At 38.9% G+C, this 26,420-nt stretch overlaps 1 protein-coding gene across 1 annotated transcript in view; it reads right to left on the bottom strand.

The window, feature by feature from the left end:
• Positions 1-768: 768 nt before the first annotated feature.
• GKAP1 (G kinase anchoring protein 1) overlaps positions 769-26,420 on the bottom strand; it is a 68,737-nt gene continuing 43,085 nt past the window's right edge. Inside the window, exons 8-13 of the mRNA XM_040963321.1 lie at positions 21,908-22,060; positions 13,966-14,067; positions 7,375-7,438; positions 3,558-3,628; positions 3,032-3,109; positions 769-1,081 (exon numbers count right to left, since the gene is read on the bottom strand). Coding sequence (XP_040819255.1) covers positions 1,034-1,081; positions 3,032-3,109; positions 3,558-3,628; positions 7,375-7,438; positions 13,966-14,067; positions 21,908-22,060 — 516 coding nt within the window. The 3' untranslated portion in view covers positions 769-1,033. The remainder of the gene's footprint in view (positions 1,082-3,031; positions 3,110-3,557; positions 3,629-7,374; positions 7,439-13,965; positions 14,068-21,907; positions 22,061-26,420) is intronic.

Raw genomic sequence — 26,420 nt, 5'->3', positions numbered from 1 at the left:
AGACTGGGAATATGGGTAGTAAGCGGTCACCATTCTTTGCAAGGTTCACCTAACCTTGCAGAAGCCAGGCATATAAGCAATGATGACAATTTCATTACATTTCTGCTTAAGCACTTTTTTCCTCCAAGGACTGTCATGAAGTGGAATCCTTCACATAATGTTTATTGTGCAAGTCAGCAGGATTTATGTGTTCATCTTTGTTATTAAACATGCACATTACATACAAATCCTGTATTTCAATTAATAACTATTTCACTGAATACCCTTTAAAAAAAACCCCTGAGTTCCATAAACTACTAATCATTCTAGAAAGTGAATATTCCAAAAAGAAATCTCTAGTTCATCTCTCCAAACACACACTTTCTATTCCAGTATATCATGTCACCACACTTAAGCCAAACTTTCTTAAAACTTGCATTCTAGATTCCACTCCTGCCAGGAATGCCTCTCCACAAATTCACATAAGGAATATACACCTTCTGAAATCTATCTCATGCAAGCTTTCTCAATTTCCAAATAACATAATGCCACACTTTAATATGTATTGTAAGTACGCACTGTGCTTTTTTTACGCACCACCTCCCAATTCCCTAAGCAATAAGCTATTAAATGTTATCAAGCATATCTTACTGCCTTTCTATGCCCTCTAAGGTTACAGAAAGTACTGGGAAAATGTTTGCTGATCTAAACAAATCCAATGAAATCACTGTGCAATAAGCAAAAAATATTTTCACACAGTTTCTTAAACAAAAAACATCAAACATACATGTGGAAGAGTAAATTTTATTGACTGATGAAAAACTAAGGTGATAAGGATGGATAGTAAACAATAATCACTGAGTTTCTGGAATCCTCTATTTCTTCTTTTTTCTTTAAGTCAAAAGAACATAAAATTATAGACTATAATGAGCTAGTTGCTTTTAATTCCTTCAACAAAAACTGCATAGTTTAGCAGTTACACAACATTAAATATATACATTTTGTAAAACCCTGAAAGTGTTAGCTTTTGTGTTGACTTGAAAAGCTAATGAAATCACCTACACTGGTCAGACTCAGAGTTTCTTTTCCCTTTTCTGCCACCCTGTAAAGAAAAACACAACACATTCTTTAGGGAATGCCACTTTGGGACTGTTTTCACAATTTCACATTGGAGAATGCATTTTGCACAAGAGAGGAGAGAAATTTCATTGCTGGATCTCTCATACATTTATACAAACTACTACTAAGTAATTTTCATTATTTTATAAAAGGTTAAAGCAGGCTTTAGGAAATAATTTAAATACTTCTATTTGAATTTGGATTAGTGAGATCAATTTATCTTATTTTTTTAGGACTCATTATAAAAATAACATTTTGATTAATATTAACTAAACCACACACTCAAGTTGTTCCATATGATAAAAAGCAAATTTGACAATTCACTTCATTATTGAGTAATACAATTTTTATAGCTCAATTTATAGCTAGGTAAGTCCTGCCTAGTTTTGCACAAATATAATTAGAACTTTGCTTTTGTTAAGTCAGTAGAAAAGTAGGCTTTACTTTTAATACTTAGAAGCATTCACAAATATGTAAACACTAGAGTCAAGGAAAAAGCCAGCATAAAACAATAGAAAATTTACATAAATTACTTCTTAACAAAACGTTTTATGCTTTACTTTGATTTAAAAGGCGAAGTTTTTGAAACTTCATACGCTATCCCTAAATTTCACCGCACATAACGGTTTGACATTATTTACATGGTCTTTCCCGCTTTCATAAACTCTACCAAAGATAGACAAACTTAGGTGATCAGTGCAATCATGTAAATGGTAATATTAAAAAACTTCTGATGCCTTGTCTTCATCGCAGACCTGTTTAATTGGGTTACGATCTGTAGCTCAGAAAGTGTGCCAGTGGTGCTGCTCCCAGCGAGTTGGGAGCTGCTCACCGTGCAGGGGCAGCCCATGCTCACCTAGTAATGACAATCTTTTTTTTTTTCACCTCCCCCAATATCTTCCCCTCCTTTTTTTGGGGGGGGGGCTGTGCTTATAGTTATCTTTCCCTCTTGGGAAATACATTTCCACATTAACTTTTCAAAACAACAACTCAAGAATGCCACTATTCACTCTTGAGCAAACGTGCAAAGATTATACAGAGAAAGCCAGGGTGAATATGTTTTGTGGGACATGAGATGTATGATGACAAATATTTAAGATTTATTTCCTTCTAGATAAGAGGAAAATATTAGTAAACTTAGCAAACAGTTTCTTTGAGGTAGATAACTTACTACAGAAAGGCACTATGACCCTCAATGAGATTTTTAAAGAAACCAAAATAAACATTCCAGTATTTCCTTCAAAGTTCCCCAGGCAAAAGAAATTTCATTCAAAAACTGATTAGATTTCAAAGCTAGGATTCAACAACTTTCATGTTTTCTATGCCACCAGTGGCTCTTGAGTGACTTAAGATCTGTATTTCCACATTAATAAATACATTTTGCTTTACAACCACACCCACATATATATACAAATATATGTGCATGTGACACGGATCATTTCTCCTGATCTATTCAGAAAAAAATCATGATATTTTGTATTGTTTGTCCAGAAAAAAACTCTAAATTTCAGATTGTATGTATAGGGGAAATAATACCAAAACAAAAACTAAGACAAATATCAATGATGTTAGAACCACTGGGTAAATAGGACATTCAGACAGTCTCAAAGCGTCACCCCACACATTACTTTTTAATTAAGAAAACACATCTCTACAATGGAGAGAGCCAGGAGGTGTAATTGTACCCAAGTGATCAAACATCACTCTGTGTCTTCCCTCATGTAGTTTCTTGAATTACTGTCATTATCGCTGTACACATCAGTCTGTATAGTAACCTTAGCATTTAAAGACACAATTATTTGATAAATAATAATTATTAATATATCTGGTGGATAAATTCTGGTCCAAGAATAAAATAGGACATTTTTTATAGATGCTACATATTTTAAATGTATTGTTTGTGATGAAAACACTCCAAATTATAAAAGCATACCTGGTATTTGGCTAATTCTGCTTGTAATACTTTTACTTTAGATCGTTCTTGTTCTAATGCAGCATGAAGTGATGTAACCTATATTGTTCAATAAGAAAAAGACTTTTTGAGGCAAATGCTCTAATTCTTAACATATATCTTTACAATGATGAATTTTTAACAACTAGATGAGCAAATATCGTATGAGAACCCTCTCAGTAATTCCCACTAGCTGTTACAAGGATAGGTCAGACAAGGTCAAATAAGGATGTCCAGTCCAGCAACAGTGTTTAAGTTCAATTGCTTTTATCTCTATATTCACAGTTCAGTGAATACAATTTTCTCCCTAATCTTTAATACACAGCTACTTCCCCTTTCAAGCGGTAAACAGACTCAATTAATGGTCCTTATATAACAGTAGTAAAGTGTCATTTACATAATCGTCTTGAAGTGTCCACTGGCTACATTTCTGTTTAGTCAAGTTTCATAATTTAGGACCAAATGACTGTTGAGGAGAATCTGCCCTGTTTGTTCCATAGTTTCTTACCTGTATAGTTAGCTCATTCTTGATACTCTGTGATTCATCAACTTGCAGAAGTATCTCTGCTTTATCTTTCACTGACAAAAAAAAGGAAGAACAGCAAGAGTCTCTTCGGTCACTCATATTCTTTAAACAATATCCTAGTGATACAGTGCAGTCACAATAATTTCTAGTCTTGGAACTTAATGAAGGTATGTCGATGCTCTTGCAGATCTCTGAGTTCTCATTTGCAAATTTTTGGTCATTATTGTTACAATAGTTTCTCTTAAATATTTTACATTTTTGTGTTTTAAAATATTACACAGATGTAATGGAAGATTAATTTTCCATCTCTACTAAAGGGGAGAAATATACAGAAAATACACATGTAACGGAAAAATCCACAATTTTCAAAACAATGCAGAGTGCTTTTTCATGCTAAATTGTTGGGCTAAGTAAATACCCTAACAAAGAAAATAAAATTACTATTATTTTCTGATTTTTCACATGAATAAAACACTATCAGATAAATGTGGCTCATGTTACCATGACGGGTCATAAAACATCTGGTTTCTTCGAACTACTGATTCATCTAGAGGTTTTTCTATCTGTAGCTCCTATATTTCCTAAGTTCTAGAAATCTCCAAATGGCCAAGAATGTCCAATTGCTAAACTTTTCAGTTCAAAAACAAGGGGCTAGGCATTGTGGTATAGTAGCCCAAGCCTTCACCTGTGCTGCCAGTATACCATATGAGCACTGATTTGTCTCCCAGCTGTTCCACTTCCTAACCCGCTCCCTACTTGTAGCCTGGGAAAACAGCAGAGGATGGCCCAATATACTTGGGTCCCTGCACTCATATGGGTGACTCAGAAGAAGCGCCTCACTTCTGGTTTCAGACTGACTTGGCACAGCCTACTGCAGCCATCTGGGTCAGCAGATGGAAGATCTGTGTCTTCTCTGTTAACTCTGCCTTTCAAATAAAAATAAATCTTAGAACAAACAAGCCAGGGGAGTGGCAGGTGTTGTGGGGCAGGAGGTTAAGTTGCTGCTTTCCCTACATATGGGAGTACCTATGCCTTGAATCCTGGCTGCCCTGTTTCCAATTCAGTTTCTGCTAATGTATCCTTGGAGGTAGAGGCCCAGATTGAGCGATGGCCTTGTTTTGGCCTGGACCAGCCCTTAGTGTTGCAGGCATTGGGGAAATGAACCAGCAGTTCTGCTCTACCCTCCAAGTAGACGAAAATAAACATTAAAGAAAAAAGCTGGGTGGGAAAGCAGGTGTTCGGCACAGTGATTGGAACACCAACATCCTGTGTCAGAATGCTTGTGTTTGAGTCTGGGCGCTGCTCCTGGTTCCAACTTCCTGCTAAAGCACACCCTGGGAAGCAGCAGGGGATGGCTCAAGTACTTGGATCGCTACCACTCAGGTGGAAAAGCCACACTGAGTTCCTGGCTTTTGGCTCCAGCTCTGGCTGGAGCATAGCTCTGGCTGCTGCAGGTGTTTGGGGGAGTAAACAAGGAGATGAAAGCCTTTTCAATGCTTGTCTCTTCCTCTGTCTTTAAATAAACACAAAACTTTTAAAGATCAAGGTAGCAAAGATTGCAAAGGCAAAACTATTAAAATTTAGCAAACAAATATTCAGATATTTAGTATAATACACAGCACAAATTTTCTTAAATAAATACTTTTACTGGAAAGGCAGATACGTTTATTTATAGGAAAGGCAGATCCACAGAGAGGAAAAACAGAAAGACTCCTCAATTCACTGGTTCACTCCCCAAGTGGCTGCAATGGCCAGAGCCGATCCAAAGCCAACAACCAGGAGCCAGGAACCTCTTCTGGATCTCCCATGTCGGTGCAGGGTGCCCAAGGCTTTGGGCCATCCTCCACTGCCTTCCCAGGCCACCATCAGGGAACTGGAAGGGAAGTGGAGCAGCCAGGACATGAACCAGTGCCCACATGAGATCCTAGCACTTGAAAGGGTAGGATTAACTAACTGAGCCACCACTGTTTATGGCCCACAAATCAGACTTAATATGCATATTTTATTATGCTTAATAAAATGAGATATTGTGCCAAGAATTAAATCACAACCTCTTAAAAGCTGACGTGGGATTTTTTACAAATCGATACTTTCTGTTCCTCTACTCCCAGGATTACACACAATCACTGGGAAATTAATAATTATTTTAATTTGTTTGAAAGGCAGAGTTAGAGAATCTTCCATCTGCTAGTTTACTCCTGAAGCCAGGAGCTGGGAGTTTCTTCTGAGTCTTCCACATGAGTTCAGGGGCATGAGCACTTGGGCCACCTTCCACTGCAGGGTGAACACACCAGAATATGGTCTCCCATGTGGGTAACAGAGTGGGCACTTGGGATATTTTCTGTTGCCTTTCTAGGTGTATTAGTAGGAACTTGGAGTGGAAGTAGAGAAGCTAGGAGACTCAAACTGGTTCTCCAACATGGGATGATGGCATTGCAAGTGGTAGTTATAGTTGGGATATCATCAGCATTATCAGCGAGGAAAATTAGTTATTTAATTTCCTCTACTTTTTTTTTATTATGTTTTTATTGAAAAGGCGGATATACAGAGAGGAGAGACAGAGAGGAAGATCTTCCATCCACCGATTCACTCCCCAAGTGAGCGCAACAGCCGATACTATGCCTATCCGAAGCCAGGAGCCTCTTCCAGGTCTCCCACGCAGGTGCAGGGTCCCAAAGCTTTGGGCCGTCCTCCACTGCTTTCCCAGGCCACAGGCAGGGAGCTGGAAGGGAAGTGGGGCTGCTGGGATTAGAACCGGCGCCCATATGGGATCCCGGGTGTGCAAGGCGAGGACCTTAACCACTTGTGCCACCACGCTGGGCCCTTAATTTCCTCTACTTAGGAAAAATTCATGTCTTGATCTATGTCTTATGGTTATAATATGTTTACATACTATACCACATTTTTAAAATAATATGTATTTCCCTTCCTGCTGTGACTGAAAAAAAATTATCAGAACTCTCAAGGTACCATTAGGTATATATATTCAGGAACACATTTGATATGGGGGACCTTCATATAAAATCAACTTCATTAATCTTATCTCTGATCATTTTTTCACTTTCTGCTGATAATTTTTTGTCCAAAAAGTATAGTGTACTGGCAAAACTGTAGGAGCAGTAGGGGAGGGTTGAGGAAGGAAGGAAACAAGAAGGAAAGGAACATGAAGGAAACTGTGCAGTGCCACAGCTCCTCTCCCTGAGTAATCACAAAACAGAAGCCTGCGCCAGCTCAGTGGCAGCGCACACTAATCCTCCACCTGTGGTGCCAGCATCCCTTATCGCTGGTCATTCATGCTCCAGCTGCTCCACTTCTGATCCAGTTCCCTGCTAATGGCCTAGGAAAGCAGGCAAGGATGTCCTAGCTCTTTGTACTACTGCAGCTAAGTGGGAGAGCCAGAAGTTACTTAGCATCCAGCTTCAAACAGGTCCAGCTGTGGCTGTGGGGGCCATTTTGGGAGTGAACCAGTGGTTGAAAGATCTGTCTCTTCATCTCGGTAATTCTTCCAAGTAAACTAAATAAATCTTAAAAAAAAAAAAAACTAAGCAAATATTAGATTTGATTTTTCTTTTAAATAAAATCAAATAGTTTATAATAATTATAATCATAAGGATATCTTTTACTTGAATAGTTACCAGCTTGTATAATTCTAAGGTACTGTAAAAGAATGACTTTAGTCAAAACATTATTATCATCTTTGGAAACTGCTTTGTTTTAGTAAGTTGAAAAATCATATATCTTCAGATTCCCTGCAGATTCAAGATAAACTTTTAAGTTTAAAAATACACAAATCACTTACTTTCACCTTCCTGAAGCATTTTCAATAATTGTGCGTTTCTTGCTTTTACTTCTTTATACTTTGCCTAATAGTCAAAGAAAAAAATTTTTAAAAAAGCAAATAGTAAAAATTCAGTGATTTATCAATTTGTCAAGATGTAAACTTTGGGCTTTCTCAATGACATAAGTTGTTTTTGAGAGAAACATGATGAACGTAGACACATTCAAAACTGTCTACCACTTAAGTATTTGGTAAAGATAAGATACTAATATTACAGGCGAATGGAGAGAAGTGGGAGAATAAGAAAAGCCAGAGTAATACTAAACAATTTTCTCCAAATAAAACCCTTATACAATTCAAAACAGTTTAGGTGAAAACCAAAAGAAAATTATTTAGTTCTACACAGTACTGTCCAGCCATATATTTTCTATAAGTTCACAGGTGAGGTATAATATTTTGTTCTTGCATTAAGTCATTACTGTTAGTAGTTTTTGGCTGCTATAAATTAGTGCTTTACTGACATAGCTTTTACGTCTTTAAAAATTTCTTTTTCCAAATGGTTTAGCTTCTTCCATGTTACATTTTACAACTGCACATTTATGAACAAGAAGTATTCTGCGGCATTAACATCCACATTGTAGGTGACTTTCTGCCTTCACTACCTTTATTTGGCCTGTGCTGTAACATTCTTTTAAATTTACATTACTATATTAAATAATAAATGTAACATACTATAGAAAAAAAAGCCTAATGAAGACATATTAATATAAGAAACTTATCTATGTATACAGATGTGCATAGAATTTAGTTGATTTGCAAAATCTGTAAAACACATATTTATTAAAGGCGGCTTTCATTTATACTTATTTATTTTCATTTATATTTATTAAAGTCCATTAAAGGTGACTTTCAGTAAATGGCACAGTGAATTGAAACAAACACTACAAGAGAAAGTCAGTAAGACTTCTGAGAAAGTTTGAAATGCATGTTAGAGGCAAGTCAGATGGAAACGAAAGCATGAGAGGGAGAAACACTCACAGTAACTGTTACTGCGCATATGAAACTGTTCTCAGTGTGCAATGGGTTTCAATCCATGTTAACATCTCACTGAACTCCCCCTCTCGATCACCTCTTACTCTATTTTGCAGTCTGAAATCAGCCCCCAAAGCAAAATTACAAGTAAGCAAAATTATCCATGAAAAATTCCTTACACTAGCTTATAAAAAGTAGCACAACTTTGTACTTACAATCCTGAATGCATGCATCCACAAAAACAGAAATGTATAAAATAGTAGCATATGATTTATTAAAAACAGCAAATATGAAATACACAATGCCCTAATTAGCATTTTTCATTTCACGAAGAGAGCATAAAGAATGGATATATGTATGTTGTGGCTCCATTGTGTCCAACTAAGTCCCAATCATGCACATCTGCATTTATCACAGCCATTTCAAGCTCAGTATCTACAAAGTGGAATCAGCTAGCTTTCCAAACCAGTGCAGAAATTGCCCAGGGAAGCAGACAGTTAGCCTAGCAGTTACGCTGCCTGCATCCCACATCTGAGTGCCTGGGATCAATTAGCAGCTACAACTCTTCACTCTGGTTTCACATGGACGCACACCATGGGATGCAGCAAAGATGCTCAACTCTTTGGGTCCCTGCCACGGTCATGGGACATCTGGACTACTTCTCTGTCCGATGGCAATAAACCAGCAGAAGGGAGAGTCCTCCTGTGTCAGTCTCTCTGCCTCTCAAAATAAAAAATTAATAAAGTACTTTGCTCTTGCATTCAATATTTATTATTTTGCCAGACTCTCCTTAGTACGGATTTCAGTTGTATACTATCATCCTATAAAACAATTCTTTCATCACTTCCTTCCAAAGACCTTTACTGCACTCCTCAAAACCCAATGCCTCCAAATTCATGTTTACATGTTACATTTTTATTAATATGTAACACCTGTATATTTTTATGGGCTAGGTGGAATACTTCAACATATGCACACAGTACAAATTAAATCAGGCAACAAACCTAATTCTTTACATTAGGAGCCTTCCAATACCTTACACACAGTGAAACAATGTGAACTACGATCATCCCACTGTGCTATCAAACAGACTGGAGCTTGCTACTTCTACCTTACTGTTCTAGTATCCAGTATTCAACCAAATGCATTCCAATCTCCAATCTTCCCTCCTGCAACTTTCCATCTCTCTGAACATGAACTATAATGTACTACTCCCATGCTTTTATATATAGTGTTCTATCTGGCAAGATCCTCTTTTCTGTGAGATTTTTTCTAGTTCTCAATAGCAGTACTCATTGTGAAGCTTCAATGGCAATCCTTACACTATGCTCTGACTCTTTACATGTTTGTTCCTCCCATTAGACTCTGTGTTGTGTGCTAACTCATCTTTATATTCCCTATAATCAGTGTAAAAAAAAAGTGGAAAATGTAAGTGACAAATAAAGGGCGGCTGCAGTCATAATGCATTTCAGCAGAGCTGATTTTTACATACATGAGTTTAGTATGAAAGTAAATTAAGAACACTTGGGGCTGGAACTTGATTTGTTCATTTTCCCTCACTATTGAAAACATGTTCCAGGCACTCAAGAGGTATTGTTAAGTGAATTATTGTTAGTAAAAAAAAAAAAAATGAGACTTTTCTAAAAAGTTACACTAGGAATAGAGAGTAACAGGAAATTTGTAATTAAAAATAAATTATATACACCACACATCAGTATTGGTTGGGTTGTGTAGAAAACAGAAAACTTGTGCACTGTTGGTAGGAACATAAAATGTTAACAACTGGCTCCCTGCAGTGTGGCAACTGTGGGGGGTGCCCCTGCCGGGTCTGACCCAATGCGGGGGGACTCACGCCAAAGACACTGCCGCAAGGCAGTGAAGAGTCCTTGGGCTCCCCCAGGACCCAACAGAGCTCTTCCCTCAGGGTAAGTCCACCATGAGGGAACTTGGGAACTGGGTGGAAATTCCTAGCTCTGCACTGCTGCTAAGATCATGCGGCTGGGGGAGTTTGGGAGGAGTTGGGTCCTTGGGCTTGGGGGCATCTGACGCTCCCTGCAGTGTGGCAACTGTGGGGGATGCCCCTGCCGGGTTGGACCCAATGCGGGGGTCTCACACCAAAGACACTGCCACAAGGCAGTGAACGAGTCCTCGGCCTCCCCCAGGGCGGCCAGTACACCAAGTGGTGCCAGGCTTTGTCTGCTGGCCGCCCGGAAGGGCGAACTCTGGGGTTTTCAAGATATGTATTTGCTGCCTGGGGTCACTCATGACTAAGACTAGGTTGAGTATAGGTGCAAAGTGAATTTTCGGGTATTCTCAGTGACAGGGTCATGAAAGATTTAAGCATGCGAGGGGACTAAGACCTAGTGGTTTTAGGGAAGTATCCAGAAGATAATTTCAGTAAGACAGATGCAACAGCTCAATTATGAATACAGAGATGGGATATTAGTATAGAACATCACTGGTCGCCACACACTAGCCCACACCAAAGCTATGGATGGAGGCCTCTTGGGCAGTGTTGGGTACCACTGCCCGACTGAGTGTTGGAGTTGTGGAGTGGTCACATTTCACAGGATCAAGACACTATCCAGCACGCAAGAGAACTTGGGCTGGGGGTAGACTCTGTGGGGTTGTGTGGGCCCAACCCTTTGGAATACAAGTCCCCTGGGTTAGCTCGCAAGCTGGGGTTGCAATGGTCTAAGCTAGGTGTGACCATGCCACCTGCCATCACTCATGGGTAAAGGATCCCACAACAGTCAGGGTAGGTCAAGGCAGCAGCACCCAAATGTGCATCTTTAAACAGGATGTGGGGTGGGCCAGGCTGCCACTGGTAGGGGGCAGAATGGGCAGGGCTGAACAAACCTTAACTCACAAGAAACAACAGAAATCAGGTTGGAGCACAGCTCATGCCATGTAGGTCCTTGCATATACTGATCTGCGTGAGGCAGAGGCACTAAGCCACAGCATCCAAGGAGCCAGGACAAGTGAGGGGCTCTGCCAAGCGGAGATAGAACAATCACCGGCCTACACCTGCTCTATGGCAGGGAAGAGGCCCGGTTGGGGAAATAACGGGACAGCCTAGCTGGGTTGAGGTTCCCACCAAGGAGCACATGGGCTAGAACTGAGGCTGCATTCTGATCAGGATACGATTGTAATCTCACTTGGCACAAGTGTGGACTGGGACGGGAAGCACCAAGCCAGGCCAGATTCCGACACCATCTGGTGTTCTAGAGGACCAGGGAGAGATGTGTGACAGACTAGGCTAGGTCTCAGCCCTTACTGAACCATGTGTGAGCTGTGTGGGGGTATGGAAGAGCCATGGCTGGGTTGAAATATCCAACAACAACCAGCTTGGGTCGAAGGCCAGTCAGGAAAAGCCACTGTTCCTCCTAGGATAGGAGGCGAACTGAGTAGTGCTGGCTCATGGACCCACTGGTATGCGCGAAAACTGGCACTGGGCGAGGTTCTGGTGGAGGAGCCTGGCCAACTTCTCTGGCAGGACACAGTCCCATGCAGGTAAGCGCAAGAAGCACAATAGGGAATGACCCAGAACAGGCAATGAAAATTATCCCACTGGCATACACATGGCATGGGTTGGGGGCAGACCAGCCTGAATCTGTTCACATTACCTTCTGGTGAATCCGAGCACCAGAACAGAGTGTGGGTCGAGCCAGGTTCGGTTGCAACACATATCAGTACACAACAAGTAATGCCAAGGTGAGATGAGCCGTACCAGATGTGGCTGCAGCACACAAACAGCACATGTGACAATCGGGGAGGAGAAAGCCGACAGGGGAACGTAGGCACCCCTGCTGGATAACTACTTCCATTGGAAAATGTGAATACAGATGGGGGCACTTCAGACTAGGCAGAGCTATAGCACCTGTGGGCCTCATGGTGAGCTGACTGTTCTGACTGGTGCGAGTTAAAATTAGAGTGGGTTGAGGGGTGTTTGGGATTAGCCACAGCATTAGCTGGCAGAGGCTGGTACTGGGAGCTAATTCTGTCAAGTCAAATGCCAAAACCACCTGGAGACTGCATACTCTGGGAGTGGGTGTGGCCTAGTAGGGAAATAGTGGGCACCTCCCTCAGGGTTACCACCCTCACTGGACAGCACGAAACCCAGGCTAGGAGCAGGGGGGCTAGACAGAAAGGCACCTGCCAGTAGGTGTATGGGCTGGATAATAGGTTGGTTGGGTTGAACTAGGCTTCAATGTCCATTGACGTGTGCGAGAGATAAATGGGATGTGGGACAGACTGGACAAGCCTGCGGTGCATACTGGCAAGCATGGGAACCAGGGTAGGGGGCAGAACTGGTAGGGGTTATGGGGAGTTGCCCCAACTAGGCTACAGCTCCCACTGGTTTGCGTGAGGACTGAGTATGAAGTGGGTAGAATTGAGCTGGATTACAACACCTGTTGGTTCACAAGGAAGACAGAGCTGGAAACAGAACTGACCCAGCAATCGCAACGACCAGCATATGCATAAGCTGATTGGTGTGACGAACAGTGTTGGAGTCTGTACTAGCAAACTCACTCAAGAATCAGATCTGGGATCAACTCAGATGAAGTTTCTTTGGATATCTCTCCAACTGAACTGCTGATCTTGGAACCCCAACCATCAAGAGACTGTCAGCCAGTGGACTCTGAATAGGTTTCATTGCAGTTGGGACGGCGAGATTGGCAGCAATCCAGAACTGATGAACTATCAGAACTGTTCGAGCAGGACCCTTGGAGCGCGCCTCATGTTGGGGATCAGGGATGGGTGGAAGGTGGGGGGGGGGGTGCTTTTCCCTTTGTTACTCCCCTAACCCCAGATACAGGGCAAAATGATATTAGTGTGGAAACAATGATATTACCCACTTTCACCCTGTAGCCTTTGGCCCTTTGTACCCTAATACACTAAGATTATATATAAAAAAAAGAAATGTTTGAAAAAAAATGTATACAACTACTGTAGAGAAGTTTGGTAGTTCCTCTAAAAGTTCAACATAGAATTACCATATGATCTAGCTTTTTGACTTTCAAGTTTGTAACCAAGAACTAAAAGCAGAGAATCATATATTTGCACAATGAACAAAATGCATTATACACATATAATGGAAAAAAGAATAAATTCTGATACTTGCTACAACATGGATGAACCTTGAAAACATACTAAACAAATTAAGTCAGACACTGGAGGATAGACATAGTAGGATTCCACCTATCTGCAGTAACGGGAATGGAATTCATAGACACAGGCTACCAAAAGCTGGGAAAATAAGAATAGAGGGCTGTTTTCTGGGTGCAGTTTCTGGTCAAGATGATGAAAAAAGTTCTGGAAGTAGACAGCAGTGGTGATTAAGTGATACCATGAAGGCAATAATGGCACAGAACTAAACACTTAAAACGGGTATGTTATATATATTTTCCATTGTGAAAAAACTTACTACCATCCTGTCTTTAAATAAGTTTTAAAACCTAATTACTAAATAACCTAAATAATTACTTTTAACATCAAATGTTAAGCATATTTACATAAGAGAAACAGAAAATGTACAATTTATAGACTTTTCCTTCATAGCAGTAAATAGACACACACCTCCCACTGAGTGATCACAGTTTTTAGCTTCTGGATTTCAACATCTTTTCTCTCAAGTTCCAACTTCAGTCTTTCAATTCTTCCATCTTTTAAAACCACTTCCTAAAATAAAGTATAACACTATTTTTAGGGCTAAAATTATTTTTCCAATTCTGGTTTGTAATAAAGCCTTCTGAAAAGTTGAAAAGGAAAAATCCTGACTTTAATTATTTAATAAATAAATAAAATAAGTGACAAATAAATAAAAGAATTAACTTTAAATAATTATTTTTTCTGTGGCGATCTTAAACTTGGCACTACATTACTACTTTAACTCAATTATATAATCCTAACTACAAACACCACAAATAAGATATTTATGATAAATCTCAAAATACAAACATTCCTTACAACAGTATCAAAACTTTGACATAAAATTCTATTTGGAAATAAACATAATGGAAGTACTCTGGGAAAGCAATTAATATCCTGAAAACACAAAAGAATTGAAAAATGACATTCAAAATATGAAAAACAAAAATAAGGAACACTGCTCTTCAATATCAATTACCAGGTTGAGAACAAACTAATAAAATAATCTATCAACAGCAAAATAAAAGTTTAAAAGTTTAAGTAAGAGTCATTCTAAAAATTACACAATTTTGAAAATTACACAAAATATATTTGTAGTTGGGAAGGCTAAGTATAACTTGTAAGCTTGAATTTCTATTGGATTTAACTCTTTGAAATAGAGTAAGACTGTAAAGACAAGACTGTAAAGACTCCAACTAGGAAAATACCAAGTAATCATACATTATAAAGCAAGAAGTAATTATGCGATCATGGAACTTACATAAAACAGCAAAATATCATAAATGTCCAGGAAGAGACTTGATATTTAAACAGCTTTTTATAGCCTCGTATTTTTTAGAATTTTTTTGTGAGACTAAGGTGAGATTTGTGATAAAGAGAAAGAAAGAGAGAAAGCAAGAGAGAGGACAGAAAAAAAACAGGAGGGAGAGCGGGAGAGAAACTTCTACCTTAGGACTAGAAGCTAGACTCAGGAGCCAGTGAGAACCCAACCCAAGTATTCACATGTAGTGCATTGATATCTTAGCAATTACGCCGAATGTCTGCCTATGAAGATGCTATTTTCAAAAAGTGAGAAAAGAGACCCAGACCAGTAGCCCTGTGGCTAAATCCTTGCCTTGCATGTGCTGCCTGGATCACATATGGGTGCCAGTTCACATCCTGATTGCTCTACTTCCCATCCAGCTTCCTGCTTGTGGCCTGGGAAAGCAGTGGATGGTGGCCCAAAGCCTTGGAACCCTGCACCTACATGGCAAACCAGAAGAAGCTGCTGGATTCTGGCTTCAGATTGAGTCAGCTGTGGCTATTGTGGTGTGAATCAGTGGACGGACAATCTTTCTGTCTCTCCATCTCTCTGTAAATGTGCCTTTTCAATAAAAGTAAATAAATCTTTTAAAAGTGTAAAAAGAGTAAATTACAGAATGATAGTCTATAAAACAAAAGTATAACTGAAAAATCTATTTCTAACTACAAAGTTATACTTTTGATAAGAACAGAAATTGGTTGTATCTACCCAAGAAGTAAATGTGGCAACACTAATATATTCTATAAATATTGATAATCTAACTGCTAACTGCTGGGTGTAGAAAAATGAATAGAAATAAAGACTCCAGGATTTGGTATTGTGGTACAGTGGCAATGCCAGCACCTAATATCAGACTGCTGATTTAGGTTCTGCCTACTCGGCTTCTGCCCCAGCTGCCTGTTAATGTGCCTGAGAAGGCAGAAGATGGTGGCCCAAGTACCTGGGTCCCTGCCATCAATGTGGAAGATCAGGTGGTAGCTTGGATTTTAGCTTTAGCTTGTTCTAGCCCTATCTGCTATGGCCATTTGGGGAGTAAGCCAATGGTTGGAAGACTGGTGTCTCTCTCTCTCTCTCTCTCTCTCTCTCTCTCTGTTGCTCTGCTATACATATAAATAAATACATCCCTTTAAAAATGTATTTATTTATATTTATTGGAAAGTCAGATTTACAGAGGGAAGGAGAGACAAAGATCAAAGATCTTCTATTCACTGGGTCACCCCCCAAGTGGCTGCAATGGCCAGAGCTGAGCTGCTCTGAGGCCAGGATCCGGGAGCTTCTTCCAGGTTCCCACGTGGGTGCAGAGTCCCAAGGCTTTGGGCAATCCTCAACTGCCCTCCCAGGCCACAAGCACCGCGCTAAGAGAGAGAAGCAGAGCAGCCAAGATACAAACTGGTGCCTATCTGGGATCTCAGCACACTCAAGCTGAAGACTTTAGCCACTAGGCTACCATGCTGGGCCCATAAATGAATAAATCTTAGAGAGAAAGAAAGAGAGAGAGAATGTTTAAAAGTTTCTAGTCCTCATGGGACTTGTTTGGTAATGAATGTAGATAGCATGTAAACAAATGCCACAATGAGAAACTGAGGTTTAAGCTAAGAAGAAATAGTGCTACAAAGGGAAGCGTAGCTGGAGCAAGTAAGGGGCGAGTGTACAACCTGACTGGAAAAACTGGTAGAGAGATGATCTTGGAGGTCCCTCCAGACCATAGGAATAATCTAATGTTATTTTGAATGAAATGGGAAACAATGAAGGATTTTGTGTCAGACTTTTAGCTTTATGTTTATATGTAAGGATTCCTTTTATCTGTGTGGAAAATGTCATGAAATGGAGATAAAACAAACAAACAAAAAGATTATTTGCTATATAAACCCAAATCCAGTGAGATTATACTTTGGATTAAGGTGAAATAGTATAAATGGAGAGAAGTGTATTTGAGAAATAATCTGGAGGCAGAATTAACAGCCTATGAATTGTGGCAATCTCAGTTTCTGGTTTATCCAATAGGTGAAGACATAAATTAGAAATAAACGAATATTCAGCTCACTTCTGGGAATTTATCCCAAGTAGGTAAATGAGTGGCAGAATATCTATGAGCGCATCTCTTGTAAATCCCTGCCCCTCCCCTCAAAAAACCTAAGACTAAGTGTGGTAAATCCGTACAACTAAAAACTCAAAAGTCTTTAAAAATACTGACATAGAAGTATAAAAGATGTTCACATAATCCCCAAATATAATAATGTGGGCAAAGAAATAATTTTGTAAGCTCATATATTAACGTTTTTTAAAGATTTGTTTATTTTTATTGCAAAGTCAGATATACAGAGAGGAGGAGAGAGAGAGAGAGAAATATCTTCTGTCCGATGATTCACTCCCCAAGTGACCACAATGGCTGGAGCTGAGCCCATCTGAAGCCAGGAGTCAGGAACCTCCTCTAGGTCTCCCACGCGGGTGCAGGGTCCCAAGGCTTTGGGCCGTCCTCGATTGCTTTCCCAGGCCACAAGCAGAGAGCTGGATGGGAAGTGGAGCTGCTGAGATTAGAGCTGGCACCCATATGAGATCCCAGCGCGATCAAGGTGAGTGCTAGGCCACTGTGCCAGGCCCTCATACACTTAAATTTAATGATGACTTTTTTGTATATGAAATTTTAGACAGCTTCACTCTGTTGTTTACAATTTTCCTTTCAATAAAATTAAATTTGTAAGGATGGATCAATAATTATCTTATGTTTGAAAAAAATGCAACCATACAAATGTTTTTTAAAATGTAGATGAATATGGTTATCACCTTTGAATAGGAAGGCTCTTCTGAAATGGACACTAAAGACGGATAACAAAAAGAAAAAGATTGAAAGATCTGATAAAATGTAAACATATACTATGAGAAAATTTAAAAAGATAAATGAAAAACTAGTAAAATCGATGGTTATTAGTATGACTGAAAAAACCGCAAGAAATTGTGCTTTCTCACTAATATGTAAAATAATTTTATTAAGCGAATATGTTCAAAATTTTTTCTTGGTAGAGGTAATTATACTTACACATTATGTGAAGTAATTGACATACAAAAACTAATCACTAGAGGATCATATGGTTTTTACTTTTCAATTTGTTGATGTGATGTATCATTGTTTATTGATTTGCAGATGTTGTACCATCCCTGCATGCCTGGGATGAATCCCATGTGGTCTCGGTGAATGATCTGCCTGATGTGTTGTTGGATCCTGTTGGCTAGTATTTTATTGAGGATCTTTGCATTTATGTTCATCAAGGATATTGGTCTGTAGTTCTCTTTTTCTGTTGTTTCTCTATCTGGCTTTGGTATTAAGGTGATATTAGCTTCATAGAGAGAGTTTGGAAGGATTGCCTCTCTTTCTAATATTTGAAAAAGCTTGTGTAGGATTGGGATTAAGGTCCTCTTGGAACAGTTGGTAGAATTCAGCAGTGAAGCCATCTGGTCCAGGACTTTTCTTGGTTGGGAGGGCTTTAATTACTGATTCAATCTCAGTACATGTTATTGGTCTATTTAGATCGTTAATTACTTCTTGATTCAATTTTGGTGGACTGTATGTGTCCAAAAATCTATCCATCTCTTCTAGGTCTTCTGATTTGTTTGCACATAGTTGCTTGTAATAGTTCCTGATGATTCTTTGTATTTCCGAGGTATCTGTTGTTATATCTCCTTTTTCATGTTTGATGCTATTGATGTGTATTTTCTCTCCTTTTTCTGATTAGCTGGGCTAGTGGGGAGTCTATTTTGTTGATTTTCTCAAAGAACCAGCTCTTTGACTGATTGATCTTATGTATAGCTCCTCTCTTGGTCTCTGTTTGGTTTATTTCCTCCCTTATTTTGATTATTTATTTTTTCCTACTAATCTTGGGGTTGCTTGCTGTTGTTTTTCTGGTTCCTTCAGCTGTAAGGTTAGCTGATTTACTTGATGCTTTTCTAGTTTCCTGACATAAGCATTGATTGAGATGAACTTTCCTCTTAGCATTGCCTTGACTATGTCCCATAAATTTTGGTATGTTGTGTTGATGCCTTCATTTGTTTCAAGCAGTTTTTAAATTTCCCCTTTGATTTCCTCTCTAACCCACTGCTCATTTAGTAACATACTATTCGGTCTCCATGTGTTTTCAAGTCTTCCTTGGTTTCTAGCTTCACTCCATGATCGTCTGAGAATATGCATGGTATAATTTTGACTTTTTAAAGTTTGCGCTCACTTCGGCAGCATATATACTAAAATAATAAAATTTGCTAAGGCTTTTTTTGTGGCCTATAACATGGTCAATTCTGGAGAAGTTTCCACGTACTGATTAAAAAAAAAAGTATATTTTCTGTCTGTAGGATGAAGGGTTCGATAGATGTCAACTAAGTCCATTTGCTCTAGCGTTTGAGTGAGTTCTATCGTTTCTTTGCTGAGCTTCTGTTTTTTTGATCTGTCCATTGAAGTTATAGGGTATTAAGGTCTCCCACTATGATAGCACTGGAGTCTATTTCACCCTTGTTTTTTTTTTTGTTTGTTTTTGGCTGCATCTCATGTGTTTTGATGCTTCTTGTCTCAGTTTTATTTATTCCACAGACTTTCTTTTTTCTCTTGTCAAATTCATTGCTGGTTCATGGATTACACAGTGGCATCCTTTTTCCCAAGTCATTTTTGTTTCCTTTTTGTCACCCATGTGTTAGTTACTCAGTGGCGCATTTTTTTCATGGTGCTGTAATTTGTTTTTGTCATTGTTGCTGTTGTTGCAATTGTTCTAACTCATACCTTGTTGACCTTGTTTCATGGCTTCTCAATTATGGAAATGTATACAGTAATGGAGTACTGGGGTCCACCATATCAAAATGTGGGTGTATAATGCAACATTCATTCCTGCTTCCAGATGAAAAATGGATTTCCAATTAAACTTGAAAATATATAGACAATGAGATGCTGGACTGTCTGACATTGTACCAGCAATGCCGGGATACACTTAAAAGACTGATGAAATTGATTTCTTATAAAGGACTATACCATTGTAAAATGGGGAAAATCTGTCAGGGTGTGGGAGTTTGAGGGGGAATCCCAGTCTATACGAAATTGTACCACATATTCAAAACTTCAAAATAAAAATATATAATTTAAAAAAAAAACAAAAAACCTAACTAATCACTAGAAATGTTATCTGAAGTTAACTCAAAAAGTGCTCTATATACCAGTTTCTACATTACTAAGTCCATGAAAAGTAGGACCATATTAAAATATCAATAGTCTGCTCCAAGAGAATAAAATTAGAATAAAATTAGATCATTCTGCTCTCCCTCACTCTACCACAATCACAGTGCTGGCTCCTGACTCCAGCTTCCTCCTACTACAGACCCTTTGAGGTGCGGGTAATGACTCAAATGACTACATCCCTGCCATCCATGTGGGACAGAGACCTGAACCGAGTTGCCAGCTTCTGGTTTTAGCCACAGCTTAGGGCTGTTGTGGGAATCTGGGGAGAGAAGCAATGGATAGGATCTCTTTATCTCTTTCCAACAAAGATGCAGCTGAAAAATACTGTGTCATGAATATAAGCCACATTACTCATTTTTAGAAATATAAATGCCAGGTGGCAAAAGTCCTTGCCTTGAAGGCATGCCAGGATCCCATTTGGGCACCGGTTCTAATCCCAGTGGCCCCATTTCCCATCCAGCTCCCTGGTTGTTACCTGGGAGGGCAGTCAAGGACAGTTCAAAGCCTTGGGCCCTGCACCTGCATTGGGAGACACAGAAGAAGCTCTAGATGGGCTCAGCTCCAGCCACTGCAGCTGCTTGGGCTGTAAACCAGCGGACATAAGATCTACCTCTCAGTCTCTCCTCCTCTCTGTATATCTGACCTTCCAATAAAAATAAATCTTTAAAAAAACATATAAATGCCATTCTCATTTTTTAAAAGTTCCATTCTTATGAGCCTTTCAAAGAGCAGACCACTGACCATAGTTTATATGTGGGCAGCAGTTTACCATGTAGTGTATTATAAATATCTAACTTATTAATTTCACAGAAAAATTTTTATAACCTAATTTCAATCTGTTTAATTAGTCATGTTACCTCACAGTCATTTTTTTTGTTAAATTTTTATTTTGAATTTTTGAATGTTGTGATACAACACAAAATCTATACTTCTTACCCATACAATGTCTCCTGAATATTTAGTCTATGGCCATCATAACTCAGGGCCGCTGTTCTTACAGTTCCCTCACTGGGTTACAAACCCTTTCTGTTTCTGAGCTTACAGTTACCCATCATTAGCTCTTACCTCAAACATCATTTATTAATATCTCCATCACAATTCACCTAAGCACAATTCTATTACCTTCTCCATACAAAATCTTTTTTCTTTACTGTTGGCTTATCTTTTAAAAGTCTTCTTTATGCTCAATAATGCCTTTCTAGTTCTATTTTCTCCTATCTTCACTACCTCTGTGATCCTAAGGAAAGAAGAGTCTTAACTGCAGTTGGTGCAGTGGCATAGCCAGCTAAAGCTCTGCCTGCAGCACCAGTATCCTAAACGTATGTCAGTTCCAGTCCTGGCTGTTCCACTTCCGACCAAGCTCCCTGCTTGTGACCTGAGAAACCAGAGGAAGATGGCTCAAATCCTTGGGCTCTACACCCTTGTGGGAGAACTGGAAGTTGTTCCTGGCTCCTGGTTTTGGATCAGCTTACCTCTGGCCACTGTGGTCATTGGGGGAGTGAAACCAGAGGATGGAGGACCTCTCTTTGTCTCTATCTCTCCTGTTTTTCAAATAAAAATAAATAAATCTCTTAAAAAAACACAAAGGTCTTAACCATGTTGGTGTCCTGTTTTCTCAAATCAGTCCCTAACAGTATATAGAATATAACACATAATAAAGTCATAAATGAATAAACTTCATACTTTATCCTTATTACATCCTTATCCTTATTTACATCTTTTTGTGATAATGACTAAAACATTACCTAAGCTAGTACTTTACACAATCAAAATTTGATTCCACAGCTTACTTTTTTCAAAAAGAGAAAAATTTGCATCATTCCATTGTGATTTAACAGAATTTCTATTTTACATGCCTGGTTATGTTCAGGAGTTGTACCATTATCTGTTCCATTATATTCTGAAAGTTGCTCTCTTCTTTTTTCTCTAATAAGAATTTTATGAACATCATCTTCCAGTCTATTGAAAAATCCTCCATCATGTGATAAAGTCTGAGAAGTACTCAATTCCTGCCAAAAACAAATAGGATTTACTAGCATTCAACACAAAATTACATGCCTTTAATAAACCTAGTCAGTCACAAGAATTAAAAAAAAAAAAGAAAGAAAGAAAGAAAAGAAACGAAGGAAAGGAAACTGGTAACTAACAGACAACCAACCCATTGACTCCAGAATACAAACAGTATATATAAAGCCGGAAATGTCCTTTTGTTCCTTCTTCCATTTCTGGAGTTGAGTATAATACTTGATTTTTAAGTTTTTGTTATTCTGTACGCAATCCATCCATTTAATTTGTGCAAGTCAATGGTTGTTTAAGGTATTAAGAGTTGTATCAACTCTCAATCTTGGAACATTTTCATCACAGCAAGAAGCAATCACTCTTCATTCCTCCTAGTGCTTTCTCCCCAGCCCCAGGCAACATTAATCTGCTATCAATTAATAAATTTGCAGATATTTCATGTAAATGAAATACTCTACAACATGTCATTTTGTGACTAGTTTGACTTACCAAAATGTCCTAAAGGTTCATCCATGTTATGGCACAACTCAATAATTTACTTCTTTTTATTACCAAATAATTGCCTATTCTAGTTTATTACTCTATTCATTTGTGTTGATAATCACCTGAGTTATTTCTACTTTTTGACTATTAAGAATAATGCTGCCATGAAAATTCATGTGTAAGATTTTGTGTGGACACATTTTCAACTACCTTGAATATATACCTACAAGTAGAATTGCTGGGTCATATTTTGGTAACTCTATGTTTAATCTTCTGAGATATTATCAGATGTAATCATCAGGGCAAGAGTTCCAATTTCTCCACACTGGCAGGAGCACTTATTACTGTCTATCATTATAGCCACCTTTGTGGGCAATGTAGTGGGATCTCACTATGGTTCTTAGCTGCATGTCCCTGAAGAATAATGGTAAACACCCTTTGAGTGTTTGTGAGACATTCAGGCAACTTTTGGAAAACGTCTGCCGAGATACTTTGCTAACTGACATTTTATTAGAATGGTCTCTAGATAGTGAAAAACATGGAGAGTGAAATCTCCCATCTACTGGTTCACTCCCTAAATATAAACAAGTCTTGGAACAGCCCAGCTGAAATGAAAGCCAGAAACTCAATCCATGACTCCTAAGAAGGTGGCAGACACAAATATTTGAACCACAACCTGCTGCTGCCTCCCAGCATGTACATTAGCAGGAAGATTGAACAAGGAACACAGCCAGAAACAGAACCCTGGCATTCTGAAATGGGACAGGGTTCTCTTAAGTGGTATTTCACCACTGAGAAATACTTGTAGGTTACCTGGCCTCTTAAGTTCGTGATGTACTTTATTTATACAAATACAGCTTATGTAATATAATATAATGTACAAATATTTCTCCTATTCTGTGAGGGTTTTTTTTGTTTTTTTTTTTTGTTTTTTTTTTTTGCATCTGCTTTCTTCCTGGTATCTGTTATCCATCAGAAAAGATTTAAGTTTTCATAAAGTCAAAATCCAAGCAATCATTGTCATAAGAATTTACTTCTATATTTTCTTCTAGATCTCCACAATTTTAGCTCTTATATTTGGTACTAAGTTGTATTCTGAATTAATTATCAGGCATAGTGTGAAGAAGGGGTCCAAATTAAACCTCTTGCATGTTAGATTTACAGTATGATTAGCTGACAAGACTATTCTTTGCTCCAATGAGTCAACATGGTATCATTTTCCAAAATTAACTCAACGTAAGTATCAATATTTACTTATCAGTTCAGTCAATCAATCTGCCTATTTTATGCCTGTCCTTACATTGTTGATTAGTCTAGGTTTGAACTACTCAATCTTTTACATTTAAAACCCATTATGTAATTTCTATATACCAATAAAAATTTCTCAAGAGATTACTTTTTGTTACTAATCAAATTAAAGCCTGCAAGTCTCATTTGGTAATCTTATTTATTTTTAACTAACAACCTAAGAACCTGCAGATATTTACGGGGTACCACACAATGTTTCTATACATGTATATGTACTTGTAATTTCCAACTCCAGCTGTGGACAGTAGCCTAGGTTGCACTGTACCTAGGCAAGTGCTACACTGCTAGGAGAAAAGCAGCTAATAGCTGGCAGGCATCTTGGGCCTGCTTAATGCCAAATCTGTATTAGCCACACCAGTGTGCCAGCATAGCCACCTAGCTTGTTATACATATATATGTATGTGTGTGTACATATATACACATATTCTATATATACACACTATATACATAAATATATACACATTTTATATATAGACATATACATATATATTTCCCCTAAAGATATATGGGGGTGCCAGGTCCATGAACCCTGGGGTGGGGGGCCAGGTGGGGCCTGTGTCACTTGGCCTGAGTCCTTAGGCCTGCCTGTACAGTGGGTGTCAGGTCTGTGAGCCCCAGGAGTGGGGCCTGGGTTGCCTAGCTTAGGTCCATGAGCCACAGGAGTAGAGGGTCTGGTGGGGCCCCGGGTCAGGTGGCCTGGGATGCCCTCATCAGTGGAAAAGACAGAGCAGTGGATGGCAGGCCTACATGTACACAGAGGATATGGCAGCCCATTAGAGTCTGCAGAGAACATATGGCACCATAGCAAACGAAGGAGGGCAGAACAAATCGGAAACTATCCCAACCAAGCAATAACAGCAAATATCTGGGCAAATGGTGCCATTTTGTGTAGAGGCAAAGGCCATGGGACAGGACTGTGCATGCACTAAGCTGGGAGTGAACTCATTTCTGGCTCAGTCAACTGCAGCAACATGACATTCTACAACAAAGATCAGCGGAAACTATATCATGGATTCTGTTTTAAGTTCCATCTCTTCAACACGTTGTCATTACATTCTTCAGTGACTCCTACATCACACAGTAGCATCATTTTCTTCAAGAAGGTTCTTCATTTTCTTTTTTATTTCTTCAGCAACACATTAGTCATTCAGTAGCACGTTATTTAACTACATGACATTATAAACTTTTTTCCTGTTGATTTTGTTTTGTGGCTTTTCATTTTTAAGGGTATGTACAGTAACTGTGTAATGGAGACTATCATATGCAGTAGCATGTTATTTAACTTCATGGTGTTCTAAGTTTCTGTTTTTCTTCCTGTTATTAATTTTGTATTGTGGCTTTTCATTTAAGGGGATGTACAGTAACTGTGTAATGGAGACTATCATATGCAGATATGAGGATACAATGTAGTGTGTGTCTGTACTTCAGATCAAAGATGGACTCCCAGTGAAACCATTAACTATATCTTGACAATAGGATACTGGACTCTCTGCCATTGTCCATGCCTGTAATGACAGACATATGACTGTATGAAGAACTATGCGATAGTAATGATATAGGGGAACTCGGGGAGAGGGGATTTGGGGAGGGATGGAGAAAGGGAAATCCCAGAGCCTATGGAACTGTATCATAAAATGATAATAATAATAAAAAAAAAAAGATTTGCAGAGGGTGATTTAAAAACATCCCTAACATCAGGAAGTTATATAGGCTATAACACCCTCTAGTGGTGAACAATAAGAGCAGTATAATTAGATTACTTCTTAAAACTTTATTACATACAGTTCTGTAGGTGTGTTGCTCTCTCCCTCTTCCTGTCCGCCCTCCATCCCTGTGTCTCCTGCAGCTGCTATTATTCCCTGAATTATCACAGTCACATAGTCTCTTGGTAGCAGTTATAAGATTAACTTTCTGCTATTTAAGCATATCATGACATGTTAGGTATAAATAGAAGTAGAAAATCTAGGATCATGCCATACAAGCAAATTCACATGCTTCAAAATGGGAGTCCAACTTTCACTCAGTAGGGACATGCACCATAATGTAACTGTACTTCCCAGTGTGCAAGTCTCTGTTAACCATTCACCTGTAGTTTATGCATGTACTTGATTACCTGTACCTCTTTGTTATCTATTTAAGGCTGTGCTGTTTCAGAAGAGAACAAATGCTATTTGTTCTTTTTGAATTGGGTTATCTCACTGAGCATGATGACCTCCAGTTGTAACCATTTTGTTGCAAATGGATAGGATTTTACACTTTTTTATGCCTGAATTGTATTTCAGAGTAAATGCACCAGCTTCTTCACCTAGTCTTTTGTTGACAGACATCTGGGTTGTTGCCACGCCTTTGCTATTGTGAACTGTGCTGCTACAAATATTGGGCTGCAGATTGCTTTGGAAATACTGCCAGGAAGGAGATGCCTGCGTCATATAGATCAATTTTTAGTTGTGTGAGCACTCACCATTCTGAATTCCATGTGGCTACAACAGTCTACACTCCCAGCAATAGTGGAGTAGGGTACCTTTATCCCCGTATCATTGCCAATAGTTGTTGACTTCT

This window comes from Ochotona curzoniae, unplaced genomic scaffold, assembly GCF_017591425.1.
Source record: "Ochotona curzoniae isolate NIBS_2020 unplaced genomic scaffold, NIBS_Ocur_1.0 scaffold_3208, whole genome shotgun sequence".
NCBI classification, from domain to species: Eukaryota; Metazoa; Chordata; class Mammalia; order Lagomorpha; family Ochotonidae; genus Ochotona; species Ochotona curzoniae.
This window is presented reverse-complemented; position numbering and strand designations above follow the sequence as displayed.